The sequence below is a fragment of the Megalobrama amblycephala genome, linkage group LG12 (assembly GCF_018812025.1).
Source record: "Megalobrama amblycephala isolate DHTTF-2021 linkage group LG12, ASM1881202v1, whole genome shotgun sequence".
Classification (NCBI taxonomy): domain Eukaryota; kingdom Metazoa; phylum Chordata; class Actinopteri; order Cypriniformes; family Xenocyprididae; genus Megalobrama; species Megalobrama amblycephala.
In genome coordinates, this window is record NC_063055.1 from 39,736,940 (window position 1) to 39,764,510 (window position 27,571).

The window sequence follows — 27,571 nt, forward strand, 5'->3', positions numbered from 1 at the left end:
ACAATGTTTTTGTATAGTATTTACTTTTTGTTTAACAGCTGTCTGATAATTTATTGGATAATTTAATAAACCTAATTTATATATATATATATATATATATATATATATATATATATATATATATATATATATATATATATACACATACACATATATACACATATATATATATATATATATATATATATATTTTTTTTTTTTTTTTTTTTTTTTTTTTTTTTTTTACAAAGTACTGATGCACAGAGACTAATGAGGATGGAAAAAATGCCAAACAAACAAAAAACAGCTGCCAAATATTGGTCGAACACTAGCAATAAGAGATAAAAAGGTGCACATTGATACATTTCATAATCAACCAAACTTAAGGATATTGTGATATATATATTTTCCACCCCTACATCAGTCCGACATGTTGAGTCACATAACCGGCTGAACTCGACTCATTTTATTGTCACTGACACTTTTGCTCATGGAATAAGTTTACAAGTGTGTATTTCAACTATGGCATCTACAACCCAAAACCTTTGCTTTTTGGATGATGCTCCATTCACACCGATTGATAGTCCAAGATGACCGCCATCAGAATGTTTACTGCGATACATCAAACAAAATAACTGTTTGCACCTTCAATCAAACGTACACAAAAACCTCACACAAAAAGAAACTTTTCCAGACTCCATTTACTGGTTCCCACACCGCCCTGCGGTTCCTCACCTGCCGTAGTACGTTCTCCAGTCACAGGCGATAGAAATGAGCTGCAAAAGGAGCTGAACACAGGACAGTTTGTGGAAGACCTCTGCAGGCTCCCAGTACAAACGCGCCGGCGCAAACTCGATCAGGAACTCCACCATCTCTACCACCTGCTCATGGGTGTAGGAGCAGGCCTGCAAACATTTGAACAGGAAAAAACATTTCAACACCATATACAACTGAAACCAGATGTGTTTCATTTTCAGCCTACAAAGCAGAAGTTCAACTTCACACAAACTGTCAAGATTTCCAAGTTTAACTTCTTTCCAAAATTAAAAAAGTAATGCAAGATATTACTGCGAGTACACAACCACAAAACCACATTTGGAATAATTAAGATTTTTATAATGTTGTTGAAATCTCTTCTGCTCACCAAAGCTGAATTTATTTGATCCAAAATACAGTGAAAATGTGAAATTATTAATACATTTCAAACAGCTGTTTTCTATGTGAATATATAGTAAAGTGTAATTTATTCCTGTGATCAAAGCTGAATTTTCAGCATCATCACTCCAGTCTTCAGTGTCACATGATCCTTCAGAAATCATTCTAATATGATGATTTGCTGCTCAAGAAACATTTATGATTATCATCAATGTTGAAAACATGCTTTTATTCATCAAGGATGCATTAAATGGACCAAAAATTACAGTAAAGATATTTATAATGTTATAAAACATTTGTTTCAAATTAATGCTGTTCTTTTTAACTTTCTATTCAAAGAATTATGAAAAATAATCATGAAATCATGAAAAATAAAATGCATCACAGAATCTGAAGCAGCACAACTGTTTTCAACATTGATAATAATCATAAATGTTTCTTAAGCAGAAAATCATCATATTAGAATGATTTCTGAAGGATCATGTGACACTGAAGACTGGAGTAATGATGCTGACAATTCAGCTTTGATCACAGGAATAAATTACACTTTACTATATATTCACATTTGCAATAATATTGCCCAATATTACTGCATTTTTGATCAAATAAATGTCTTTGTGAGCAGAAGAGACTTTTCAAAAAAACAAAATCGTAATTATTCCAAACTTTTGACCAGTAGTGTACATTTCAGACACCAAACGGTACCCAAGAGCTCGAGGTTATAAATCTAGTGCAGACACAGCAGGACAGTGACATCACTGAAGTACTAGTCACATGGCAGTGGTAGTGAGGTGAACAGATGTACCTTGTAATAAGGCTGTGGGTGTATCAGCGCTCCTCCCTCCGTCCGCTGCAGCGACTGTTTGACCTGCTCGACTTTACTGCTCAGGTGAGCCTCGAAGTACCTGCGCAGCGCCATGCAGGTGTGTTTCGCTGTCTGTCTGCTGGAGAAGATCTCATCGTCGCTCAACAGCGCGCCCTGGTCCTCCGGGTTCAAAATCTCCAAAGTGCTAATCTACAAAACCACAACAGACTTGAGGCGAACACTGCTTAATATAAGCGTTCTAATACTTCAGTGAATAATAATAGAATTTAGAACTTTATTATGCAATTATAATACATTTCTGCTATAATGTTTTAAACCCCCGAGCCTTTATTGTGGCAAAAAAAACTGTTCGCAATAGTTCAAATAAGGTCCATATTATACATGACAATCCACTTTCATTGTTTGATGGAAGCAAAAAAATAATAAAACAGGGTTTGAATGACATGAGGGTGAGTGACTGATGAATAAACATTTAAAAGTACATTTTCACCAGTCTGAGGTGCTCTGCTGGTTTTAGCTAATCTGACCAATCTTGTTGGTTAACTAGTTTCCCAGCTGACAAAAGCCCAAAACCCTTCTAAAAACCATCAAACTAGACTAGCCTGACCAGTACAAAGCAGCTTGATGGCCAGCTAAGACAAGCAATCCAGACTGGCTTTTTCTTTTTGGTTTTTTTCAGCATTCATATTCATTTTGAAGTAGAAATATCAACTTGTTAGCAAAGGACTCTCCTCCCCTCATATCATTATTATCAATGAGCACCAGCAGCCCTTTATACACACTGACTTTCATCTCTTACACACACCCGTTTCTCCACCCAAAAATTACAATTCTGTCATGTATTCACCCTCACACAGTCCCAAACATGTATGACTTTGTTTCTACGGCGGAAAAGATATTTTGAGGAACGTTGCGAATCGAATAACATTTCAAGCCCATTAAATTGAGAAATATCTTATGTTCTACAGAAAAAAAGTCATACAGTTTTCGCTGACATGAGGGTGAGAAAACAGATGCGACACTATGACACGTGATAAAAGGTGTCTTTTCCTTAAGTTTTTGTCCTAACAATATGCAACGAGTGCCAGGAGATTCACTTTTACGGTTTCCATTTCTGCAACTTCGCGGCTGGAACAACAACATAAGCCGCGTTTCCACCGCAGGGACATTGGGGTGGTACTCGAGTGATTTGACCACAGGAACCAGGGTCTAAATTAAAGTTGCAGGTAAAAATTCCCCCCTCAGAAAGTCCCTGCTCATGAGGTAGTGCTTCTTCAAAGTTCAGGAACTTTCAGGAGCGGGACTCGGGCGCAGAACATGCTGATTGGTTGGTTTTATTTCAACCACCATTTTTAAAAGTCTTTTACGGTGTGTGCAGTAAGATTGTTTGCTATTCGAATCAACAATTGAGTTAAAAAAAATACAACCGATGGACCGGCGATGAAGTTCAGGCATTATTAAGCTTATATGCGGAGGACGAAATCCAGCGGACCTGAAAGTCACATGCAGTCCTACCTCACCAGACTTAATCTTCATGGTACTTTAGACCACGACAGAAATCCAGACAGTAACAAGGAAAAAAAGTTCCTGGGACAAACTGTTCCGGGTAATTTCAGTGAAAACGAGGCTATACAATGTATGGTAATGATAATCTCAGGTACTGATTATGTGCTTTATTTAAGGTTAAAAGAATTTAGAGTAAGATTAAATATCATATATAGCTGTACTGAAAGTGGATAATTCACCTCAGATCTTGAAAAAAATTAAAGCAAGCAAGAATGTTCAAACTGTGAACAATCAAGTGTATTCTGTGACAGATATTGTTTCAGTCACTCAGTATGTATTTTTAATAACAGTAAAATGGTGTTATATTTATGAATTTGATTATGTGCTCATTCGTTTGGTCGTGAGTGCAGTGCGCTTGCAGACGCTCCGCCCACAGGTTCTTCTGTGATTTTAGATTGATTTTATCTGGTGTAGACATACAAACTGCTTGTCGCTGTAATCGTTTCTATCGCATCACTTCTAGTTAGGACTAGGGTTGCAAAGGGGCGGAAAGCTTCCGGTAAATTTTCCACGTGAACAAGCTGGGGAATTTTGGAAATATTCCAATTTGGAAACTCAACAGGAATTTGTGGGAATTAATTGGAAATTTTAGGGAATTTATATAAACTTATAATATTTATATAAAAATGTATCATATAAAAACAAATATAAACATTTTATTTGTTCATAACATTAAGTTATTTATTTTTGCATTCAATTAATTCTAATTTAGTAAACATGTCAAATAAATATATTTATAGCAGCAATTGTTATGTGTTATTTATTTCAGTGTCACATGATCCTTCAGAAATCATTCTAAAATGCTGTTTTGATACTCAATTATCATCAATGTTGGAAACAGTTGTGCTGCTGAATATTTTTTGGAACCTGTGATGCTTTTTTCAGGATTCATTCATGAATAAAAGGTAAAAAGAACAGAATTTATTCAAAATATAAATCTTTTCTAACAATATCCCTTTAATATCACTTTTTATCAATTTAACATCCTTGCTGAATAAAAGTATTAATTGCTTTAAAAAAAAAAGATTTTGAACGGTAGTGTATATTGTTACAAAAGATTTCTATTTTAAAAAGCTGTTCTTTAAATTTTTAATCATCCAAAATTCTGAAAAAAGTATCACAGGTTATGAAAAATATTAAGCAACAACTGTTTCTAACATTGATAATTGAGTATCAAATCAGCATATTAGAATGATTTCTGAAGGATCATGTGACACTGAAGACTAAAGAAATGATGCTGAAAATTCAGCTTTGATCACAGGAATAAATTATATTTTAATGCATATTAAAATAGAAAACCAATATTTAAAAATTATTAATATATATAAAATACTGTGATTGAGGAATTTGCAGGGTAAAAAAATCAACTGAAATTGCATTAAATCTGGTCGTTTATGCTGCAAGATGTTTTTTTGTTTTTTTTAAACTATATTTAAGTACCCTGTTATAGGCTAACCTGCAATTTTGCAAATTCCCTGTTTACTCCCATTAATTCCCATGAATTCCCATGGAAAGTTTCCAGCTTTGAAAATTCCCTGAATTTTGCTTGCCTAGTTAGGACACAGTTTTAATGATCATGAATGTTCATTTTTGGGTGGAGTTTCCCTTTAACCCTTGTTTTTTTCACCTTTCAGATTCAAGCCTCTGTGAAGTGCGATCCCTACGCAAATGCAAAGAAGTGCATACCAGGTTGACGAGCCGCCGCAGGCCATCTTGCTTGTCGAAGAGGTCGAGCACAGCTCTGAAGGAGAAGCAGATGGAGAAGAACATGGTGGCGTGGCAGCAGCCGGAGGCGTGTGAACACTCCAGCAGCCACAGCGTGTAGCTCACCACCTCCGACAGCAGCGAGTGCGGCAGCATACACACCTGAGACAGGCAGAGGGATCAGAGGAGGACAACTAGACCAGATAAAAGACTGTGATCATAACACCATCATACCCGCTCCATGGCGTCCTGGTTGTATGCGAGGTAATAGAGGCACAGAGAGACGCCAGTGGCAGCCATGGAGGGCCGTGGGATCTCCAGTAACTTCGGCACTCCTCCATGCGCAACAAACTCGGCCGCAAACTTTTTATGGAGGAGAAGAGATGCAAGATACTAAAAGACAGAGAGAGGAGGGAGTATGAGTAAACGTGACTGATACCCAAGAACAAAATTATGCAGATGAGCTCAAATCATTTAAATCATCAAATGTACACTAGCCAAAAGTTGAGTCGGACAAAACTACTCTTTTTTTATTATGAATATCACATTTTATAACTAAGTTTGTTGTCATGACTGGACCAAAAGCTATTTTTATGGGTAAGAAAATGACAGTTTAAAATATAAAGACAATTAACAAACTCTTAATTTGTAAATCTCAAACGTTTTCCTGCTGCTCTAGCTTTGAAAACAAATCACAGACACATTTTATGTTTGTCCAAAAAAATAAATTGAAGCATAAATCTCAAGATCAAAAGGTTTTCATGATCATGAGTAGACGTGCCGATATTCGGTAATGCAATATATCACGATAATGAATATGCACAATATTGTTATCGTGGGCATTTCAAAATACCGTAAATAATAATTTATTACCAAATATTAAGTTTTTTATAATGCATTTATGAATACTTTCCCCATCAACCGTTTAAAATGCACAACACCGCTGTATTCTGCGTCAAGGGACACAAACCCAACATGCAGGAGAAGCACATGGCGGAACGAGTGAAGGAGACGCGCTGAATGAAAGTGCACATTCACTCTCTGACAGCAGAGGGCGCTGATGGAACAGCTGAAATGCAGCGGTTACCCCGGAAACCCCATAAACAAAGCAACTGCTCTAGTGAAGTTTTTAAAATATTTAAAACAGCCATTCATTTTTTTTGTAATCTCAGTGTTGTTCATCACAGCACCAAATACTTCATACTTAAAGACTTAATAGACTAATTATTTTCACACTTAAACATTTTATATTTTAATCAGGACTACAACATGCCCTAATGATTAGAAATGTTCTGATTATTTGTTATTGTTCAGTAAAACTTACAGCTTCATTAGTTAACATGTTAATTCATTATTACCAAACTGAAAGTGAAAAATACTAATAAAGCATTAATTATTCTTAATTAATGTTAATTTCTTAGTTACTGTTTAATAACATTACTAAAATCAAAAGAGCTTAATGGACCCGAGATAAAACTAACAATGATCAGTTGTGTTTCTTAACTAACATTAAGAAAAAATATATATATACTTTCTGTAACAAATGTAGCTGTTGCTCAATCTTAGTTAATGCATTAAATAATGAGACCTTATTGTAAAGTGTTTCCTGTTGTTCTTTATAGCCTAATCCTTTTGCACTTTAATCTGTTTTTTTTTACATTACATACAAAAAAATTACTTTATATTTATTGTATTGTATTATTTTATTTAAACTTTCAGAGTTATTTTTGTTATTACAAATACTTCTTAAACCTGTTATACTATGACAACACTTTTTTTGCAACTTATTTCAATATTGTGATAATACCGTATACCGTGATAAAAGCTTCAGCAAGTAATCGCAACATGAAAATTTGATACCGTCACATGCCCAATCATGAGAAACTTTCTGTCCAAACATGTCCAAGCTTTTGACCTGTCGAGTATGTGATGCATGTCAGGTACCTTCAGAGCTTCAAACGTGAGCTGGACGTCGTTCGTCTGTTTCAGGTCCATGTAATGCATCAGCAGCTCACGAGCGCCGAGCTGCATGAAAACAGCTAACAACTGCACACACAAACACAGCAATACAGTTAGGGGTGAAATATGCCTTCAAAAACAGAAGTGAAAGTGTGCCGTTTTGTAGAATGAAATGTGGATAAATATCCAGAACTGATGCTGCTATCAGAATTATCATAAACTAGTTAAAAAATTGCAAACAAACGCCCTTTCTGACATTTTTGGTGCGTGCGATTGTCCTGTTTTGTTGTTGCTGGTATGCCGAAGCATGAGTTCTTGAAGCTCCGCCCTCTTCTGGAAAGGGGGCGGGAGCAGCATCTCATTTGCATTTAAAGGGACACACACAAAACTGTGTTTTTGCTCACACCCAAATAGGGTCAAATTTGACAAGCTATAATAAATGATCTGTGGGGTATTTTGAGCTGAAACTTCACAGACACATTCTGGAGACACCAGAGACTGATATTACATCTTGTGAAAATATGGTCCCCTTTAAAATAACACTTCTCGTTCAGGTACACATGCGTACCAAACCAAAAGACACATACCGGATATTTTCAGTATGAATACATGTCCCATTAAACCCCTAGTCTGTAGCAGTGAAGCAGCGGGACGTTACCTCCTGATACTCTCCCAGCGGGGTGAGATACTGCAGGATAAGGCGCTGCTCTATGCCCGGTGTGAGCGGGAACAGGTGGTAGTTATTTCCAATCACCCACGGGCTCATCTCAGACCAGCTGCTGTTGGACAGCTCGCTGAAGCTCCGCTCCGGCTCCGGCATCGAGAAGTTCAGCTTTTGTTTCACTTTGCCACCGTTCTCTCTCTTCCTCCAGTTCCTCATGCCTTCCACTGGGCCGTCCGTTTCATCCACCTCTAACGGGACAGCCGCGGCGGGCTTCATCAGGCCTTTCATTCCCGTGTTGTATCTGCCCGCGTTCCTCACAGCAGAGACAGGCTGCGGCTCAGCGTCCGAGTCGTGCTTCTCCGCGTGAGCATTGGGAGTGTTAGGAGTGAATTCTCCATCCACGGTCTCCTCGTCCAGCGGCAGCAGCGGAGCCAGACTCTTGCTCGGACGCTTGCTGTCCCTCCTGCTCTCTGCCTCCTTATCCTGGAGCTCCCTCAGTCTCTGCAGCATTAAAGGAACCTGTGACACAAACATGTATTTTTAACGTCACCAAGTCAAAATGGACAGTATTGCAGTGTTTATCATAAATGATTATTGTTTTAAATTAATGCAGAAAAACTTTCCCTCCCTCTTGCAGTGAAATCTCTTCTCTGATGACGAGGGCGGGGCAACCTGTCACTCACACATGAGATCCACCAATAGCAAACCACAACCATCCAATCAATTCCCCACTGACAAAATCAAGCCCCGCCCTACATCTGTTCTTGTTCCAGAAGTGTTTCAATCGGGTATACGACAATAAAGAAAAGACAAGGGCAAATTACATTTCTTGCCGAATTTAAACTTCCATTCATTTATACAGTCACAAAATAGCATCAAAACTACAAATCAGCCATTAAAATGTCAAAAAATTCTTAACAATATATTTTGTTATCCGATTCAATACAACACAGTGTCATTCACATTTTTTCTTTTAGCATTTTCACTCTTATACTAAAGCCCAAAGTTTACTTTTTTTTTTTTTTTTTTTTTTTTAAACAGTCAAACACGTAGCCTTTTCATGTGATAGTGCGCGCGAATGCATCCAGTAAACACACGTGCTCTGTAATGTTTCATCTTTGTCCAATGTTTGCGCTATTTTTCTTCAGAAGTCTTTGTACTCTTTTAAACTAAAGTTGCGGCTCTCTCAAAACCCCCTCACACAAGCGCTTGTCAATGTAGTTGCAGTTCTACTGTGAAATAACGGCCCGGAGCAGTGCTGCCACCTTGTGGAACAAAATATTCTGGTGACAAAAGTAGCATCACACACACTGTAAACAGACCCATGTATGTGTAACAACCAAAGCATACTTTGGGATTAAGTCCAACAAGAAGTGAAGCTCACATAATCATAGAGGATTTCTTCTTTCTTGAGAAGTTGCCAAAAAAAAATGCTTATATACCCAATCGCTTAAAACATCAATACGTATGTTAAGTTAATTTTTTGATTCCATTTCAATAGATATAATACGGTAAATACTTCTCTACAAATAGAATCAGGTGTGCTATTGTCAATTGTGACACTTATGGTGATGTGAAATGAAAATGTTTTGTCTTTTTGCCAGTTATTTTTGGCTTCTGAACAAAAGTATTTTGTAAGAAATCTCCTATGATTATGTATGCGAGTTTCTCCTCCTGATGGTCATGGTTATAATTTGAGCTTACACAACAAAGTATTTTTCATTTACAAACTTCAAACTTCTTTTAGAACACACACAAGCTTCTTTTTGGTCCACCGGCTGAATGAAAAAGCACTGGACAGGTGGCGCTTATGGAACAGCAGAAATATAGCGGTTACCCTGGTAAACCACAAACCTTTTTAGAAATGTGACAAGTTTGCAGGTATGACAAACATCATTAGATAAACACTGTCATAATTCATCATCTATAAGCAATGGTTTGTCATAAATCTACTCCAGTCAAGAAACCACAAGCCTATAGAATAAGCATTAACGGCATGTTTTTACTCTGAAACATGCAGTGCTTACAATTAAATCACAGTCTTCTGAAGTCTAATAATCACATTAAGCCATATCACCATTTCTGTTTTTCTTTCCTCAAATTTAAACCCTCTTGAAATGACAATTACGACTTTTATTATACCATTTAAGACTTTTTATGGCCGTAAATTTGATCCACAGGGACCCTGACCTAATGTATGCGTGTCATGGTGTGATTCATCACAGCATTTAGACGTGGTGAAACAAGTACTGGACTCACTAGCACAGAGTTTTCCTCGCGATAGTTGGCAGCGATGTCCTGGTTCTCCATGGCTCCTGCCAGCAGGCCCGTAGCGTAGATTCTGAGCGGCTGCTCGGCCTCCTGAGCCCATTTAAACAACCGCTCCACAATCCCCTCCTGTCACGGTCACAAACACACACTTACAATCTGCACGCAGACGTGAGGCTGCAGAAGCAGTAGTGAGGCTCACAGTACCTTCTCTTGAAAGACCACGGCCGTCTCGAGGCCGGGCATGATGTTCAACAGCAGTCTGCAGGCCGCAGTGTTCAGCGCCACCTCGCGGCTGCTCATCACGTACGTGTTCACGAGCTAGAAAAGCACAACATCAACTGATCAGAAACCAAACAGAGCTGCTTGGCTTATTTATAGGGTTTAAAGATATACTACATCATGATATATCTGTAGAGCAGCACGGTACGATGATATAAATTGTCAATCGGATATTGTTTATGTCATGGCATGTCTGTGCAGCTTTCAGTCAGCAGGACTGCTTCGTTGATGAATGACAAAATCTGCAGAGCTTCAGAATGAAATGTGGACTTCTCTTTCAAATCATTCTTCCTTTTTCAAATTTAGACTAGATGGTCTTTGAACTTTTGCTTTACAACCCTTTGGGCTGTTAGTCATTAGATGGTTTATTCATGTCATGTCATTTACATCTTTTTTTCTGTTAATGTTGTCTGTGCGTACAAAATTCAGTCCTAAAAGTGTGTGAGAGATACAGAAAATATATTTAAAAAATTATTTTTGAGACAAATCGAACTCATAGATATAGAAAAAAAAAAAAAAAACACAATCAGCATATTTTCATGCGTAAAGCCACAGTGCACTTCTGGGTCAAAACTGACCCAAAACGTGAAAGTTGTAACAATTTCTCTCAAAAAAATAATCATCAACAGTATTAAAAAACATAATTTAAATAAATTATTAAACATATTAATTATAAAAAATTTCTTAAGCAATCGATATACAAAATAAAAGATAAAAAATATAAAATTCTTCCAGGAGAGACCTTTTTAAATATGTTTTCTGAATAAAAACGTTGTCTAATAAAAACAATTTAAAAAAAATGGACATTATATTAAAATGTTTAATAATGATACTAAAGTGATTCAGTAAAGTGCAGTGAGTGATTTGTCTTTTTCTCTTTTATTTTTTCTTTTCTGTCTCTGTCTTTTATTGTTTGATTATCATTTATGACACAGACGGCAGCAGGAATATTAGGCTGCTGTCACTTTAAGACTGAATGCACACACCTAATGTATTGACAAGAAATATATACATTTCTTTCCGGACTTGCTAAAATGGATTTTGACAATTTATTGCATTTTTAATAACCAATGTCAAGCACATTATGATCTTTATTTCCTCATTCATCCATGTTTCTTTAATCACTCCAACATGTGTATGAATTTGAAGCAGTCCTGCCCACTGAAAGCTATATGCACACCGCGATATAAACTATTAACTAACTTTATACTGTCACCACACCCAGTTAATAGACATGCCTCATTGCATTAGATAAACAAGCATTTGCATTATAGCTGTATTTTAGGTAAAGTATGTAATCAGTGACAATTTAAATTTTAATAGCAATATTTCTTTAAAACAATGTCAAATGTGTAAGCAGGGACACGTTCAAGCATTATGCTGTGCCTGTGATTATGCATCCAATCTTACCGCATTCATAAAATCATCGTTCTTGAACAAGATCTTCAACAGGTGTCCCAGCATGCACTCTGGATCTGCCCGCCCTTTAGAGCAAAACAAGAAGTCATCAATATTATAATTTTTCTATCCAGGAGACAATACAGCAGGACAATAACGATGAAGGGAAGGATCACCTGGATGGCGGTCATCAAATGGGTCGGGATCAGCTTTATGATACTCCTCCGTCTCCCGTTCAACCAGCTCCGAAATCCTTCAGAGATTGAAATAAGTATCAACAAATCACTGATATGACCACATTAATACTCGAGTGGCATTTATGAATGAATTCACTTTTTGTTCTTAACCAATTAGTAGTAACTGCACACTGAAAAATATATTAAACAGAAGTTCATGGCATAAATATGTAAATGCATTTTAACAAATGATCTGTTTAACTTGACATTACCAAGCAAACACTACCAAGAAAAAGTCTTGGTATCTTTCCCAGCACAGTATCTCTGTGTGAACATGTCATTTCTGGTTAAATATTAATGAGTTGGGGAAAAGAGGGAATAAAGCCTTAAAATTTAAAGTGCAGTAACTTTAATGAAAACTCCAAGAGACAGAAAAAGCTAAAAGTCTCTTCAAAAACAGCATTGTATCTTGTAAAACATCAGTTTTCAGAGTATAAACATTCGTTTTTGGAATATTCTGGTTCGAATGTTTACTTGCCCCGCCAAAATTTCCACTTGCCCCACAACAAAAAATTAATAAAGTAAAGGAAAAGAAAATGGGCCTATAAAAGAAGCCTAGTAATTGTTTTCGTTGTTTTTGATACATGTAACCTTAATAAATAAGGTTATGACACCAAAAGCTACTAGATTAACTGACTTAAATTTTAAATATTGTTACACAAATAAACAGTAAGTAATAAAATAGGAACAAATAATCAAATTACGAGTAAAAGCACAAATAAATACAACAGAATAAACAAATGAAACAAACAGTGCTTTTCGAGTTTTTCATGTGGCTTTAAACAGGAGATTTTCAGGTACAGAAATTGTAATCTAATGTATAACTAAATAACTATAGAATAGATTAAACTTTATTAAAGTTAATCAGTCAAAAGCATTTACAGATGCATAAAAAATGTTTTGAAATGTTGAAAATATAAAACATTAAATACTGTTATTTGAAATCATTAAAAAAAAAAAAAAAGACTTTAAATGTGAAATTAAACCCGCCAGTAGGTGGCAGTGAATCACTGTTAATGAGCGAATCATTGAGATTCAACCGATTCATTCAAGCGTCTGATTCATTCAGGAAGTGTTGCTCAGAGACGCAAAACAATTCTGTGGACTTTGGAACTATTTTCATTGGCAAAAAAGGCAATTTGGTGTCTTAAATGTAAGTCACTTGATATTAAGTTCTTGTTCATTAAACTGTACGCTGAATAAAATCAATATCACATTTGTAATCGTGCTAATATTTGGAGAAAAACGGCGCTCTTTGTGTAATATTGGTTAACTATATTAAATGATATAAATATGAAATATATACTGGGGCATTTTTGTCCCTTATCTTGAATTCTGATGCATTCTAAAGGCATTTTAATAGACTAAATCACGCAGTGAAAGCACACACTCTAAATATACATGCACACCAGTCTAACTTACTAGACTACGTCACGTAGTGCATGCGTGCACTCAATGGGTGTGTTTGTAAAGTGAGGGACATATTCGATACTTTCAGACCGTTAAATCATAGACGATATATATCGCACACCCTACAGCACTGGCCCGATCGGACAAGTGACCTTTCCGTCTACTGACACGAGCGTCGTTCACACTGGCCCCGGGTCATCCCTACTGTCGAGCCCTGAATACGTCATGTTGGTGATCAAAGATGAGTTTTAAGGGAGAAAACAACACAGGACTTTGAGTGAATGTGAAAAAAAACACACGTGTAACAGTATACTGGATCCGTGCGTTCAGTCTTAAAGTGACAGCAGCCTAATAAAACCACTGCCGTTTGTCATTAATATTAATCGAAGAACAAAAGAAAAAGAAAATCACTCACTGATCTTGATCGAATAACTTTAATAAGGATTGATGTATATTTTATTAATAATAAAACTATGCAGTGTTATTTCCCATTTGATTAGATTTGATTTGTTTACCTAAACTTTGTTCATTTGTAGACATATTTATTTTGTGAATTCTACGCATATATCGAATCGAAATTTGATTCAAAAATCGAGAATTGATTTTTAATTGAATCGTGACCTCAAGAATCAATTGAATCGAATTGTGAGCTACCAAAAGATTCACAGCCCTAGTGAACAGGCCTTAAAGGGACAGTTCACCCAAAAATGACAATTCTCACCCTCATGTGCTTCCAAACCTGTACGAACTTCTTTCTTCTGTTGAACACAAAAGATAGACATTTTGAAGAATGTCGGTAACCAGACAGTTGACAGCACCATTGACTATTAAAATGCCTTTAGAATGCATCAGAATTCAAGATAAGGGGCAAAAAAAAACCCTGTATATATTTCTTATTTATATCATTTAATACAGTTAACCAATATTATACAGCACCATTTTTCTCCAAATATCAGCAATTACAAATGTGATTTGACAAAAAATGAATAAAGTAACAAAAAAAAAAGGGCCTAGTTATTGTTTTCGTTGTTTTTGATACATGTAACCTTACTAAATAAGGTTATGACACCAAAAGCTACTAGATTAACTCACTTCAATTTCAAATATTGTTAGACAAATAAACAGCAAGTAATAAAATAGTAATAAATAATCAAATTACGAGTGCTAGCACAAATAAAAACAACAGTACAAACATAAATATGAAATAAACAGTGCTTATTCAAGTTTTTCATGTAGGTTTAAACAGGAGATTTTCAGGTACAGAAATTGTAGTAGATATATATAACTATAGATTAAACTTTATTAATCAATTGAGAGCAGTTACAGATGCATAAATAATGTTTTGAAATGTTGAAAATATAAAACGTTAAATACTCTTATTTGAAGTTATTTTAAAATGAAAAGATACTTTAAACGTGAAATTAAACCCGCCAGTAGGTGGCAGTGAATCACTGTTAATGAGCGAATCATTGAGATTCAGCCGGATTCACTTTATTCATTTTTTGTTGTGGGGCAAGTAAAAATTTGAACCACTGGCCCGACCGCGCCAGTAGAAAAAATCCTTAGCTTTGAGCCCTGATATGGAAGTCAATGGGTGCCGTCAGCTGTCTGGTTACCAACGTTCTTCAAAACATCTTTTGTTTTCAGCAGAAGAAGTTCACACAGGTTTGGAAGGGTGAGTAAATGATGACAGAACTGTCATTTTAGGGTGAACTGTCCCTTTAAGTGAAGCTGCAGCATTTCTCACTTGGTCAGTATGTTGAGCAGTTCACTGGATCCCGCCTGCTGCTCTCTCTCCCACTGCTCCAGCAGAGCGCTCAGCTCCGCTTTAGAGTCCACACCGCCACCGTCTCCGCCGGCAGACGCCATCAGCCCTGTCACACACACACACACACGTACATCAATACTGAGATCCTCAGATCCACCTCTACAGCTCCCAGAACATTAAATATATGTGCAAAACTGACATAAAAAGGACAAAATCAACAGTGAGGCCAAATATGCCATCCTGAATGTACCATAACAACTTCTGAGAGAATTATAATGACTAATGAAGAGTTTCTCAGTCTGGGCTGCCACTGATATCACTGTGATGAAGCTGAATAAATCAATGGATGAATATATTAATAATTTACTTATGACGTGGTTTAGTGTCTGAAGTTAAACATCAAGAGTTTCTCAGTCAGGTTTAACAGGAATCCAGCAGAAACACCTGCTATGAGCTGAAATCCTCTGCACAATATACGTTATTACCCTTTCATTTGGTGCAGAAACATGCTAATATAGTGTATAAATATATAAAGCTTGTGTTTATGCATGTCCTACACTCACATTTAATGAAACACACACTGAATTGACATGTTTACTGAACACAACATTCATGTAAACAGTGTTTATGATGTCAAGTGCGATAAAGTGTGTGATTTGACGCGCGAGGACTCACCTTAATCGCGCGCGAACACACCTGCGCAAACTCACTAACAGCTCAGGATCACCACACGAGCGGAACAGACGCGTCGCGGACTGTTATAAACACATGAATAATGTCGCTTAAGAGCTCATGTCACTCGTGTCTGTCTTTAGCAATGTGCTGCAACTTTATGATGGCGATCTGTAAACGCGTCATAACCCGGCGACGACAGGAAGACGTCAATGACGTCAGACGCACGTTTGACACTCCGGAAAAGCTCAAAGTTGCTTTCTTAATAAATAAACAAATTAATAATAACCATCTGAAGCAATTACTGCGTAATATAGTTATATAATATACACACCCCCTAGGCGTAAATTTTACTGGAACGATTTTTTTTGACGATTTTCACTGTAAAAGAGCATGAAAAATACTATATTTCAAACAAAATAAAAGTATGTTTTAAGATACTGCATAATATATATATCCAGCTAGCTCCCAAATCGCTATTTTTTGTTAGTAACTTGGCAAGGTAGTAAGGTGTGATAGATTGAGTAATATTATTCTTAACAGTTCCGCGGCGAGTCACTAGGAGGCGCTACTGTGTTACACAAATTGAAGGGCAGCTCACCTTTGAGTTGTCCGCTGATTAAAGAATGAAATAATCTTACTAATTAACACCCATTTGAGGCCTGTTGCACAAAGTCAGTTGAGCAAACTTGAAAGAAAATATCAATGGAAGTGAAACAATTTAATTAATCATTTAAAGGAACTGTTTCACAGCTTAGACTAACAGGATTAGGCCTTTAAGTAGCTTATATAAACGTTCACTAGAAAGAAAAAACATAACTGGTGTACATCTTAAGACAAAACAACGGCACTGACATATATTAATGATATCAGTGCAAGTTACTTTCAGTACAAACAGCTCAAACATGCATTTTAGTCTAGCATTAGCTTAAAGGTGCAGTGTGTACATTTTAGCGGCATCTAGCGGTGAGGTTGCGAACTGCATCTAACGGCGCACAGCCAGTGTTGCCAAGTCTGCGGTTTTCCCGCGGAATTGGGCTTCTTTTACACTGTTGCCGCGGGTTGACCCTACCCAAAATAACGTGATATTTAGTCCCTGGAATGTAAATTCTACCAGGGGAGCCCTGCCAAAAACGCAAATTTTACCCTCCGAAACGCGTTGGACCCCCTGAAATGCTAGTTTTGAGCTAGTTTTGAGGAGCAATTGGGCGAGTTTTGTTGTGAAAACCTGGCAACCCTGCCTCAAACCCCTCCCTTTCGGAGAAGCTACGGTGGCCGTCTGGTCGACATGTCGTCGTCTGAGAGAGCGGAGCGTAGCAATGAGGTTTCTTCTTCTAACAAAGAACGCTCTCTGCTTCTAATAAACAAGACGACTACTACTACTACTACTGACGATGCAATCTGCCTCTAAAAACACAAACAATTTAGAAGAAGAACAACATAGTGACAAAACGCGCTCTGTAGAGTGTTTGTCCGTTTAGGGCTGCTGTAGAAACATGCTGACATAATGGTAACTTGTCAATAGATCCTCCTAAAATTTACACATTGCACCTTTAAGTCTTATCTATGAAACTGGGGGAAAGAGCTTAGAAAACACATGCAGTGGTGTTCTGAAATGAAGAGGCACATTTTTTATTTATTTATGAATCAATGTAAATTCATGTGCATTACTCTTAACATTGACACATCTTCCTTGTTAAATGAACATTACTCATTACATCAAAAAAGAAACAAAGAAACCAAATACAATTCTATTTTGTAATTTTACATTAACAATGTATTGATCTATTTATAAAAAACCAAGTCAATCTCATCAAGTTAGTGTTTTAAGCATTTCTACATTCATTCCAAAATAATAACTAAAGGCAATAATAATTTAAACAATATATTTTATTTGTGTATTGATTTTTTTCTTTTTAATAGTCATCTTAGGCTATTTTGGATCATCAGCCATGCTCTGTAAACACCGTCTGTCATGGACACGAAGATGTATTTTTAATTATTTAATTATTTTTAATTATTTTTAATAAGATGTATTTTTGTATGTTTAATTTCACCAAGCTGATTGCACTAAAAACCCAGCAGTCATCATGCTTTCAGTCCATTTCAAGTTTGATTTTGACGTGACATAAAGCGGTGATATCTATCTGATCTGTTTACTTACTTCTCAATCTCAACTACTCTTCCCATTGACGCCATCATTTGTTCAGTCAAACTGACGCGCGGAAAGCGCACATCAACAAGAGGCAGTATTTATTGCATAAACCAATCATATCCAATCATAGCGCGATGGAGGCATTGCCTCCTCTCACGTGACTTTCCCCCATTCATTTTCAGTTACCCCCCACAAAACCCACCGCACGCCGGGGGTCTGATGCTTTTCTATGGTTTCCTATGAGAGCAAAAGGAGGCATGACTCCTGCTGTAACTTTACCTGCGGGTGTCGCTGTTGGGCATTTAGAAATACACGTGATTTGCGCTCTTTTTAATGTCATAATTTGTAATATTTGTGTTGTTTTACATGTAATATGAATTATTTTCTCATCCTTTTTTTTTTTTGAGGAGGCACTGCCTCCCTTGCCTACTCGGAGGAAACGCCCATGATATATATATATATATTTATATACATATATGTGTTTTCTTTTAATCTCTTTTATATGGTAAATTAAGGGTGATTGGGACATCATAAGGTCAAATGGGACAGTATAACTATACAGAGATAATTTTCTCGCCTAATATGTGAATATAAAAACTTTTTTGCTGAGCCCTAGCAGAGAGACCTCATTAGTGTGACATCATGTAGGTGGGCGGGGCAGCCATCAAACAGGAAGTTGACCCTATAATGCCTGAGGTGAGGAAAATGGCAAAGCTTTAGCTAGTTTTCATAATAAGGTCATAAAACTGTCATATGCCCCTGGGACAACAAGCATTTCCCCCATTGCCCACCAGTCACTTTTACCAGATTTGTGCTTGTACTAATGTAAGACAGAGATAATAAAAGACCAAATTCAATACACACCTTATTGATGATGCATACAATGTACAGGCTAGCAGATGAACCCAGAATATAAACTCAACGTTAAATTTCTCGTACACGTTTTTCCGAAGAAAACCATAAAAAAAAAAACGCTTATCCATTTAACATGTTGCATTTATATTTTAGGTTCATCTGCTCACCTGTATATAGTATGCATCTTTAATATGCTGTATACTGAGTTTGATCTTTTAATATCGCCGTTTTAGTACATTAAGGCACTTTAAGTGTTTTTCACATTAGAACGTCCTACTGTTTTTAGTGAAATACTGCAGCAGGTGCTGTACTGTATATGGATTGCATGTGCCCAAATTTGCATTTTATTCACATATTTTTGTTTTTCTTCTTTTGAGATTCCACTCATGTGACTGAAAACTATGAATAACAATTAAATGAAATCAGTATCATCAAAATCCACTTACACTGCAATTACAATTGCCTAAATAATGGTATGAGATTGATGCTCTAAATAACATTTTGAATATAGAAATAAGGATGTCACTAGGCTTTAGCTCCCCTATAAATTTGTGATTAACCCCGTAATCTGTAATTCATGATCATTTCTGTCCCCTTTAAACCTCATATGAAACCAGTGTCATGACAAATCGGGTCTCCCCAAACTGTCACTCAATGATTATCCTAAGTATATACGAATGATATTAATTTAATAAACGCATAGCTTATAATGCGTAAGAAAACAAATTAGTGCATAATAAAACCAATTGAATTTCTTACACTTGATTAACTGTTAATTAATGAATAGCCTAATAATAGCTAATAATAGTCTATTAAGTGAATAATTGAACATTATTCAATTTTTTTTAATATATAACTTACATATTTGGACATTTAGAACATAGTTACATTAAAGATGATTGAGAACATGTAGGGTAAGTGCAAATGTGTGTATAAACTAAACTATCAGTTTAATCGCTTATCTGTATGCTATGCTAGTATATGCTAACTAATACAGACATAAATGGTCATTATAACATAGTTGAAACAGTATTTATTATAACATGATTTTAATCAGGCACTAAAAAGCAATTGGGGGAAATTGTCAGTGCTTCGGCTCTTCCTCAGTCCAGCGTGTTGTTCTTCAGTCCGCAGCATCAGAGAAGACAAGGTGTGTGCATTTACTGATAGATTTTCATAACATCTACATCTGTGTAGATCTGCGTGTAGATGCGGGAGCAATACAAGACGGTACACTGCAGAAAGTTATTGCTGCGTTCACCCCTCATCACCCTAGTTGTTTTCTACCAGGTGACAGAAAACCTCCACTAAAGCATGGCACATCTCTATGAATGAAAATGAGAAATGTAGATCTTCTTTAAAGTAAATTATACTGCACAAATGTAGAGCACAAAATAGTGTTTAAAACATTACATGTTGAAAAAAAAGTGTAAAAATAAAAATAAGAATAATTTTTTACCCCTGATTATGTTTGCATCTCTAAACTGAAACATCATGTGGAGTTATTTACTAAATAATGACCCAGCAGCGGATATTGACATACATTTATTAGCATTACAGTAAAGGCATTTGTGCTTTATGATGCAAGTTTGAATTATAGATTCATGTGCTGTTATTTTTTAATAAATAGAAAACAAACAAAGAAAAAAAAGGAATGATTTAATATAGGACAGATTAAACATACTGCCAATCTAGACAGTTAGGGTACTACAAGGTTTGTCTGTGTTCTTAATGAATATTAGCTGGTTATTTAAAGCTGCAGTCTGTAACTTTTGGCACTCTAGCGGTTAATAAACAGAACTGCATGCATCTTGCGGAAGAACATTGTAGTCGGAGCTACTTCTCTCTGTTGGTGTCTATGACGAGTCACGCAGGTACTGTGCTACTCCACAGCGGTGCCGACCTGACCCAGTCTAAAATAGTCCAAATATAAACACTTACTATAGGTGTACTGTAGTGATTCAGTATAAGACAAAAACAAGGTTTGGAAAATCGAATCATGTTGTACATGCTCATTATATATTTTTTGTAAATTTTGACCACAAAAACGTTTCGGACAGCAACTTTAAAATGATTTGAAATGAAGTCAATGTTCAGGGATTGACCTGATAATGTAGAACAGGGGTATTCAATAAAAGTTCCAAGAGGTCTGATCTCTATACTTCTTTCCCAGTGGAGGTCCGGACAATACTTTTTTGGAATAGTTATATTCCCATCTGGGCAGCAGTAGTACTTTGTGAAAGAAAAGAAAAAAAAAACATCCTAAAAAGTCAAAATAGTCATCAAAGATGAGGATATTAGGTCCCAAGAGCCAAAGCAGTGGCGTCTGAGAATTAAAATATATATATATATCAGTTGAGCCCAATTGGATATGAACATTAAAAAGTAAGATCAGATGTTTCATTAGACTATTATTATTTTTATATTTAGATACCTATGCAAGGCAGAAGGCCATGTGACTGATAAAAGATACTGTATGGGGGTTCAGGGTTCCCTATCGATACAATTCACTCATACTGCGTCGCTAGATGCATTGGGAAAACTCCTTTTTCTCTGATTACTGAAGCCTTATAAAATCATGTAGCTCACGTCCTCTGCACCAAAGTGATGAATTTGTTATCAAAAGGGGCTGTAGAGACTGTTCCGCCGGCTCACAGCAAGTCAGGCTTTTACAGCCGCAACTTTCTTGTTCCAAAGAAGGATCGCAGCCTCAGGCCCATCCTCTATCTCAGACATCTGCATCAACATGGCCAAGAGCTCACTGTCTTCCAGCCAACGGATCTCGTTTCTGGGAGCAGTCCTTGATTCAGCCCAAATGTGGGCCATGCTCACGCTAGAGCGAGCCTTGATTATTCAACAGCTCGCTGCATCTTTCAGGGTCTGGGTCTCATTCCCTTTAAAATGTTTCAGAGGATGCTGGGCCTCATGGCCTTTGTATCATCAGTACTTCAAACTGGGCCTGCTATAGATGCGGCCCCTACAGTACTGGCTGAAACCCCAAGTTCCAGCCCACGCTTGCCATCACGGATGCCTCTGTATCAGACAATGCCTGCACCTTGGAGGGACCCTCGTTGGTTCCAATCTGGCATGGCCCTGGATACACATCAACTGCCTGGAAATGCCGACAGTCTTTCTAGCCCTCAGAACCTTCCTGCCAGACCTGAGAGGGCACCTCGTCTTAGTCCGCCCGGACAACATGGCAGTAGTGTCCTACATAATCCAACAAAGTAGGTTCAGATCAAGGCCTCTGTACAAGCAAGCCAGACGCCGCCTCTTATGAGCACGACTCAACCTGCGCTTGCTGGGAGCAGTGCACATGCTGGGAAGACTGAACTAGGGGCAGACACTCAGTGGATGCTCCATCTCCAGACGGTTCACTTGATCTGCTCAACCTCTTCGCTACAGAAAACAACTATCACTGCCCAATATATTTCTCGAAGGACAAGGATGCACTGGCCCACGAATGGCCCAGCCGTCCCCTATATGACTTCCCTCCAATCATGCTGCTCCCTCAGGTCATCAGGCGGATCAAGGTGGACAGACGAGCAGTCCTTCTGGTGGCCCCCTTGGCAAAACCAGTCATGGTTCCCAGAGTTGACGCAGCTGCTCTCAGCAGCCCTGTGGCCAATTCCCCTGAGGAATGACCTCCTTTCCCAAGTGAAAGGAATGATCTGGCACCCCCAACCAGAGCTGTGGGCCCTTCACCTCTGGCCCCTCGACAGGAGCCTATTGACCTCTCCAAGAGAGTCCTAAACACTATTTCTGAAACTAGAGCCCCGTTCACTAGATGCCTCTACACCCTTAAATGGTCCGTTTTCTCTGACTAGTGCTCAGCCCAGAGTTTAGACCCGACATCCTGTGACCCTTGAGCTGTTGGACAAGGGTCGCACTCCTTCAAGGAGCATTTCACGTTCCTGTGGCCAGCCAGTCTGTAGGTAGGAACAACCTGGTTATTCACTTTCTGAGGGGTTCCAGAAGACTAAACCCACCTTGGCCCCTCCAATTTTCTACCTGGGACCTGTCTCCGGTCCTCAAAGGACCTCCCTTCAAGCCGCTCCAGTCGGCCGAGTTACGTCCCCTTTTGCTAAAGACCGCCCTCCTGCTAGCTGTAGCATTGGTGAAGAGAGTGTGTGACCTGCAAGCACTCTCTGTGCATTTGGCTCTAGATAAAAATATTAGAGGATATCAAATCAAAATGTATTTATAAAGCACCTTAAAAAACAGTGTACCAAAGTCCTGTACAATTGAAAGGAATTAGATAAAACAATAAAATACAGAGAAAAAGATCAAATAATGTATTTATTGCATGAGTGCTGCCGGCACTGGGGAGCTACAGTTCATTGAGGGAACCATGAATGAGCAGAGCATGATCCCCTCCCTTCGGAGACTGGGCCGCAGGGCAGTATTCCAACATGATAACGACCCCAAACACACCTCCAAGATGACCACTGCCTTGCTAAAGAAGCTGAGGGTAAAGGTGATGGACTGGCCAAGTATGTCTCCAGACCTAAACCCTATTGAGCATCTGTGGGGCATCCTCAAAACGGAAGGTGGAGGAGCGCAAGATCTCTAACATCCACCAGCTCCGTGATGTCCTCATGGAGGAGTGGAAGAGGACTCCAGTGGCAACCTGTGAAACTCTGATGAACTCCATGCCCAAGAGGGATAAGGCACTGCTGGAAATATTGGTGGCCACACAAAATATTGACACTTTGGGCCCAATTTGGACATTTTCACTTAGGGGTGTACTCACTTTTGTGGCCAGCGCTTTAGACAATAATGGCTGTGTGTTGAGTTATTTTGAGGGGACAGCAAATTTACACTGTTCTGCAAACTGTACACTCACTACTTTACATTGTAACAAAGTGTCATTTCTTCAGTGTTGTCACATGAAAAGATATAATAAAATATTTACAAAAATGTGAGGCATGAACTCTGTGAGATACTGTATATATATATTTTTTAAATCATACCCTCATTGGAGGCTGAGCCCCCTCAATATTGAAATCCTAAGATCACCCATGGAAATATGAGATGTTGAGAAAAATCTAATTATATTATACATGAAACTAAAAACGGCAGTAGGTGGCGGCAAGTCGTAGTAAGTGAATCACAGAATCATTCATTCAACCGATTCGTTCAAACTGCTTGATTCATTCATGAAAGAAGCAAGTGTCGTTTGCCTTTATGAATGGGTCATTGAATCATTGACTCACCCAATTTATTCAGAAACAATGAATCATTCAAGAATGAAACATCAGTGTGTTGCTGTGAGATGCAACTTTTCTTCTTAGTTTGGAATTATTTCCATTGGCAAAATAGAGCAAAAACAGTCAAAATTATAAACGTTGTGTCTAAAAATGGTCAATTCAATCAACTTTCTCAATCAAGTTTCTTGAACTGTTGCAAAAATGAATATCACATTTTACAATTGTGAAAAAATTTGAGAAAATATCACTCTTGCTTGTGTGATACTGCTTAACTAGATATTAATTTATACACAAAATACAAGAACTCTGATGGGCGATTCACATATTGAATTTTGGGGACATTTTTATTTATTTTGGTGGCTTTTTCGACCTCACTATTTTTACTATCTTCACGTCAGGTGGTTCTTTGCCTCCTTAAAATAATTTAATGCACAGCAAGCCATGGATTATCCCGTACTGCACTGCTGTTCAAACATCCTGAACCCCACTATATTGAAAATGACAGCTGTAAAGCTGCTGATACTCTCATGTTATGTTGAAATGTTTAATGACACTTCTGTAAAGACATACCTGACTCAGTCTACACACTTTAAACACTGAGAGTTTTGGTAGAAGCTTTGGAAAGCATTGGAAACCATCCTGTGCATTTCTCCAAGCTTTCCAATGTTGAAATGAGGATTCATTCTCAATTTTATTCACTGATGAGATCCTTAGATCCCGCCACTACAGCTCCCAAAAAATGAAACCGTAAATATATGCTTATAAAACAGTTCAATGTTTACTGCAAAATATTTTTTACAGAGTAAAACTTGAAAAAAAGGTGACAAAAACAACAAAATAAATATAGGAAATGGACAGTAAGGCCAACATCGGAACTCCACATACTGAACTGTATAAACATTTTGTAACATTTTTTTTGCTTAAATAATCTGACATACACTTTCCTTAAAGTAAACCTCAGCAAACCATTTCTGTCCTTCATTATCGTGTTTTTGTCCTTACCTGCTGACAACTCACATATATTTTGTTCTTTTGAATTAGTATTATGTACAGCACAAACAATATCATTACAACTGCCAAAACAAAGTGACAGTTCTAGATGAATTCTAGATTGTCAATATTCTACACGGAAGAGACGACAACAACATTCTGTGAGTGAACTTCAGATTTCTGGATTCTGAAATTTGCTTTCACAACTGCAATCAGTTTTGATTTGACATGCCATTTACATCATATCGCAAACTTAGGATACTTTGTATATTATAATAACTAACATAAACAGGAATAATTTACGAAACGGCAAAGTAGTCACTTACCAGTAATATTGAGCAGAAGTGATGGCTTACAGGTAGTTGTTGTATATCGTGAGCTGTTAGCAGATAAGCTTCATTTAACTAGACTGTCCTTCTATTCTACAAGTCGAGGCTGACTTCCATTGTCCTCTTAATTGAAAAAGCAAAAGAACTACACAAATTTTCAGTTTAAACAAATAATAAAGTACAACTAACTGCTCGTAAGTCCAGCCCTGTAGCAAGGACCGATAAGTTAAATCAAAGTATCACAAAGGCTTCATCCGGACATGATGCTCTTGTACGTTTGTGCGCTCTTCCGCACACGCCGATATATTTTGGCACTAATTCCGCCATCGTATTTCTCACGAACTGCAGACCTTTGCAGCGGTTGGCGTACAGCGAGACATTCAAATTTACATATTTGTGTTGGCTGTCCCAAAAGCAGGACCTATTAAAAAAAAAAGCCTGTCACAGAATGACAAATACATTAAAACAGAATAAATGCACACAGTAAGCCCTTCTGGAACAAAAACACTCAACGGACAATTAGAGGGGATGAACTGATGCTCAAGTACTTACAGGTCTAATGTTGGAAATGGGGAAACATTTCAAATGTTTTAACTAACAATGGTAAAATACACTTCCTGACGAAACACACCCAGCTGCCATTCTAACACAATTTTTACATCATAATAGTAGGTGAAATACAGTAACCATTACAGAAATAGTTCTCTCAGAAATGACATTTTCTCACCCTCATGCCATTACAAACTCCTGCTGGTATTATTTCAGGGAAACGTTTTAAGTATCCTTACACCGCACAGCTCCATGCAACTATAGTGATTCCAACTCCAAAAAAAGAAAAAAAAGAAAAATAAAAGTAGTCCATTTGACGTGAGCTATTTTACCAATTTTCCAAAATGTGGGTCTGTTCCTTATGAAAGCTTGTTTCTGCCACAGAATAAAAAATAAAACAAATAAAATAAAAAGAAGAAAAATAAAAAACAAAGAAAGGTAATTGTAAGGACTTTTTATCTCGCAATTCTGACTTTATAAATCATTTTTTTTCATTTCTCAGAAAAAAAGTCCAAATTACGATATAAATTCTCACTTTTCTCTCAATTGCGAATATATTTCAAAATTCTGACTTTTTCCTCATAAATTTGATACAAACTCACAATTCTGACTTTTCTCGCAACTGCAAAGTTATATTTCGCAATTACTTTTTTCTCCTAAATATAAGATAGAAATTCGCAATTTATAGTCCAAATTGTGAGAAATTGCAAATTTATATTTTGAAATTATGAATTTTTCCTCTGAAATTTTACAAACTCACAATTCATATTTTTTCTCAGAAATTCTGACTTTTCTTGCAACTGCAAAGTTTATATCTCGCAATTATTAATTTATTCTCAGAAATGTGAGATATAAACTCACAATTGTGATTTATACCCCCGGTTTCACAGACAAGGCTTAAGCTAGTCCCAGACTAAAATGCATGTTTGAAATGAAAAATGCTGTTTTAAATAAAAGTGACTTGTACTGACATGTCTTAAAATATGTCAGTGTCATTTTTTTGTCTCATGACACACACCAGTAATGTTTTTTCTAAGGTACATTTATAAAAGCTACTTAAATATCCTAATTAAACTAAGGCTTAATCCTGGTTTAGTCTAAGCCCTGTCTGTGAAACCGGGCCATAAAGTCCGAATTGCAAGACAAAAATATGACATTCTGACTTTTTTCTCAGAATTGAGCATTTACTGTATATATTACATTTCTGAGAAAAAAAGATATAAATTCGCAGTTGCGAGAAAACTCAGAATTGTGAGTTTATATAATTTCTGAGTTTTCTCGCAACTGCGAATTTATATCTTGCAATTACTTTTTTCTCAGAAATGTAATATATAAATGCGCAATTCTGACTTTTCTTGTAATTGCGAGTTATAATTCGCAATTGCTATAAAAGTCAGAATTGCGATTATAACTGGCTAACGGCAACATTTCTGAGACAAAAAGTCCGAATTGCAATTTTATTTCTTGCAATTCTGACTTTATAAATCCCAAATGTGGGATTTCTGAGAAAAAAAATGATAATTGCGAGACATAAAATAGCAATTTCAATAAAAGTCAGAATTGCGAGATAAAATGTCTCAATTAGCTTTTTCATTT

The 27,571-nt window shown here is 37.0% G+C and overlaps 1 protein-coding gene across 4 annotated transcripts in view; it reads right to left on the reverse strand.

Moving 5' to 3' along the window:
* Nucleotides 1–16,094, reverse strand: part of LOC125280537 (DDB1- and CUL4-associated factor 1) — a 34,935-nt gene extending 18,841 nt beyond the window's left edge. The window contains exons 1-13 of one of the 4 annotated variants that reach the window (XM_048211116.1): nucleotides 15,891–16,094; nucleotides 15,195–15,321; nucleotides 11,978–12,054; nucleotides 11,814–11,887; nucleotides 10,329–10,442; nucleotides 10,113–10,250; nucleotides 7,848–8,372; nucleotides 7,175–7,276; nucleotides 5,465–5,623; nucleotides 5,213–5,392; nucleotides 1,940–2,149; nucleotides 715–884; nucleotides 523–591 (exon numbers count right to left, since the gene is read on the reverse strand). In XM_048211116.1, the coding sequence (XP_048067073.1) occupies nucleotides 523–591; nucleotides 715–884; nucleotides 1,940–2,149; nucleotides 5,213–5,392; nucleotides 5,465–5,623; nucleotides 7,175–7,276; nucleotides 7,848–8,372; nucleotides 10,113–10,250; nucleotides 10,329–10,442; nucleotides 11,814–11,887; nucleotides 11,978–12,054; nucleotides 15,195–15,316 (1,940 nt within the window). In that variant the 5' untranslated portion in view covers nucleotides 15,317–15,321; nucleotides 15,891–16,094. The remainder of the gene's footprint in view (nucleotides 1–522; nucleotides 592–714; nucleotides 885–1,939; nucleotides 2,150–5,212; nucleotides 5,393–5,464; nucleotides 5,624–7,174; nucleotides 7,277–7,847; nucleotides 8,373–10,112; nucleotides 10,251–10,328; nucleotides 10,443–11,813; nucleotides 11,888–11,977; nucleotides 12,055–15,194; nucleotides 15,322–15,890) is intronic. The other 3 variants (XM_048211115.1, XM_048211118.1, XM_048211117.1) reach the window with 3 other exon arrangements.
* Nucleotides 16,095–27,571: the final 11,477 nt, after the last annotated feature.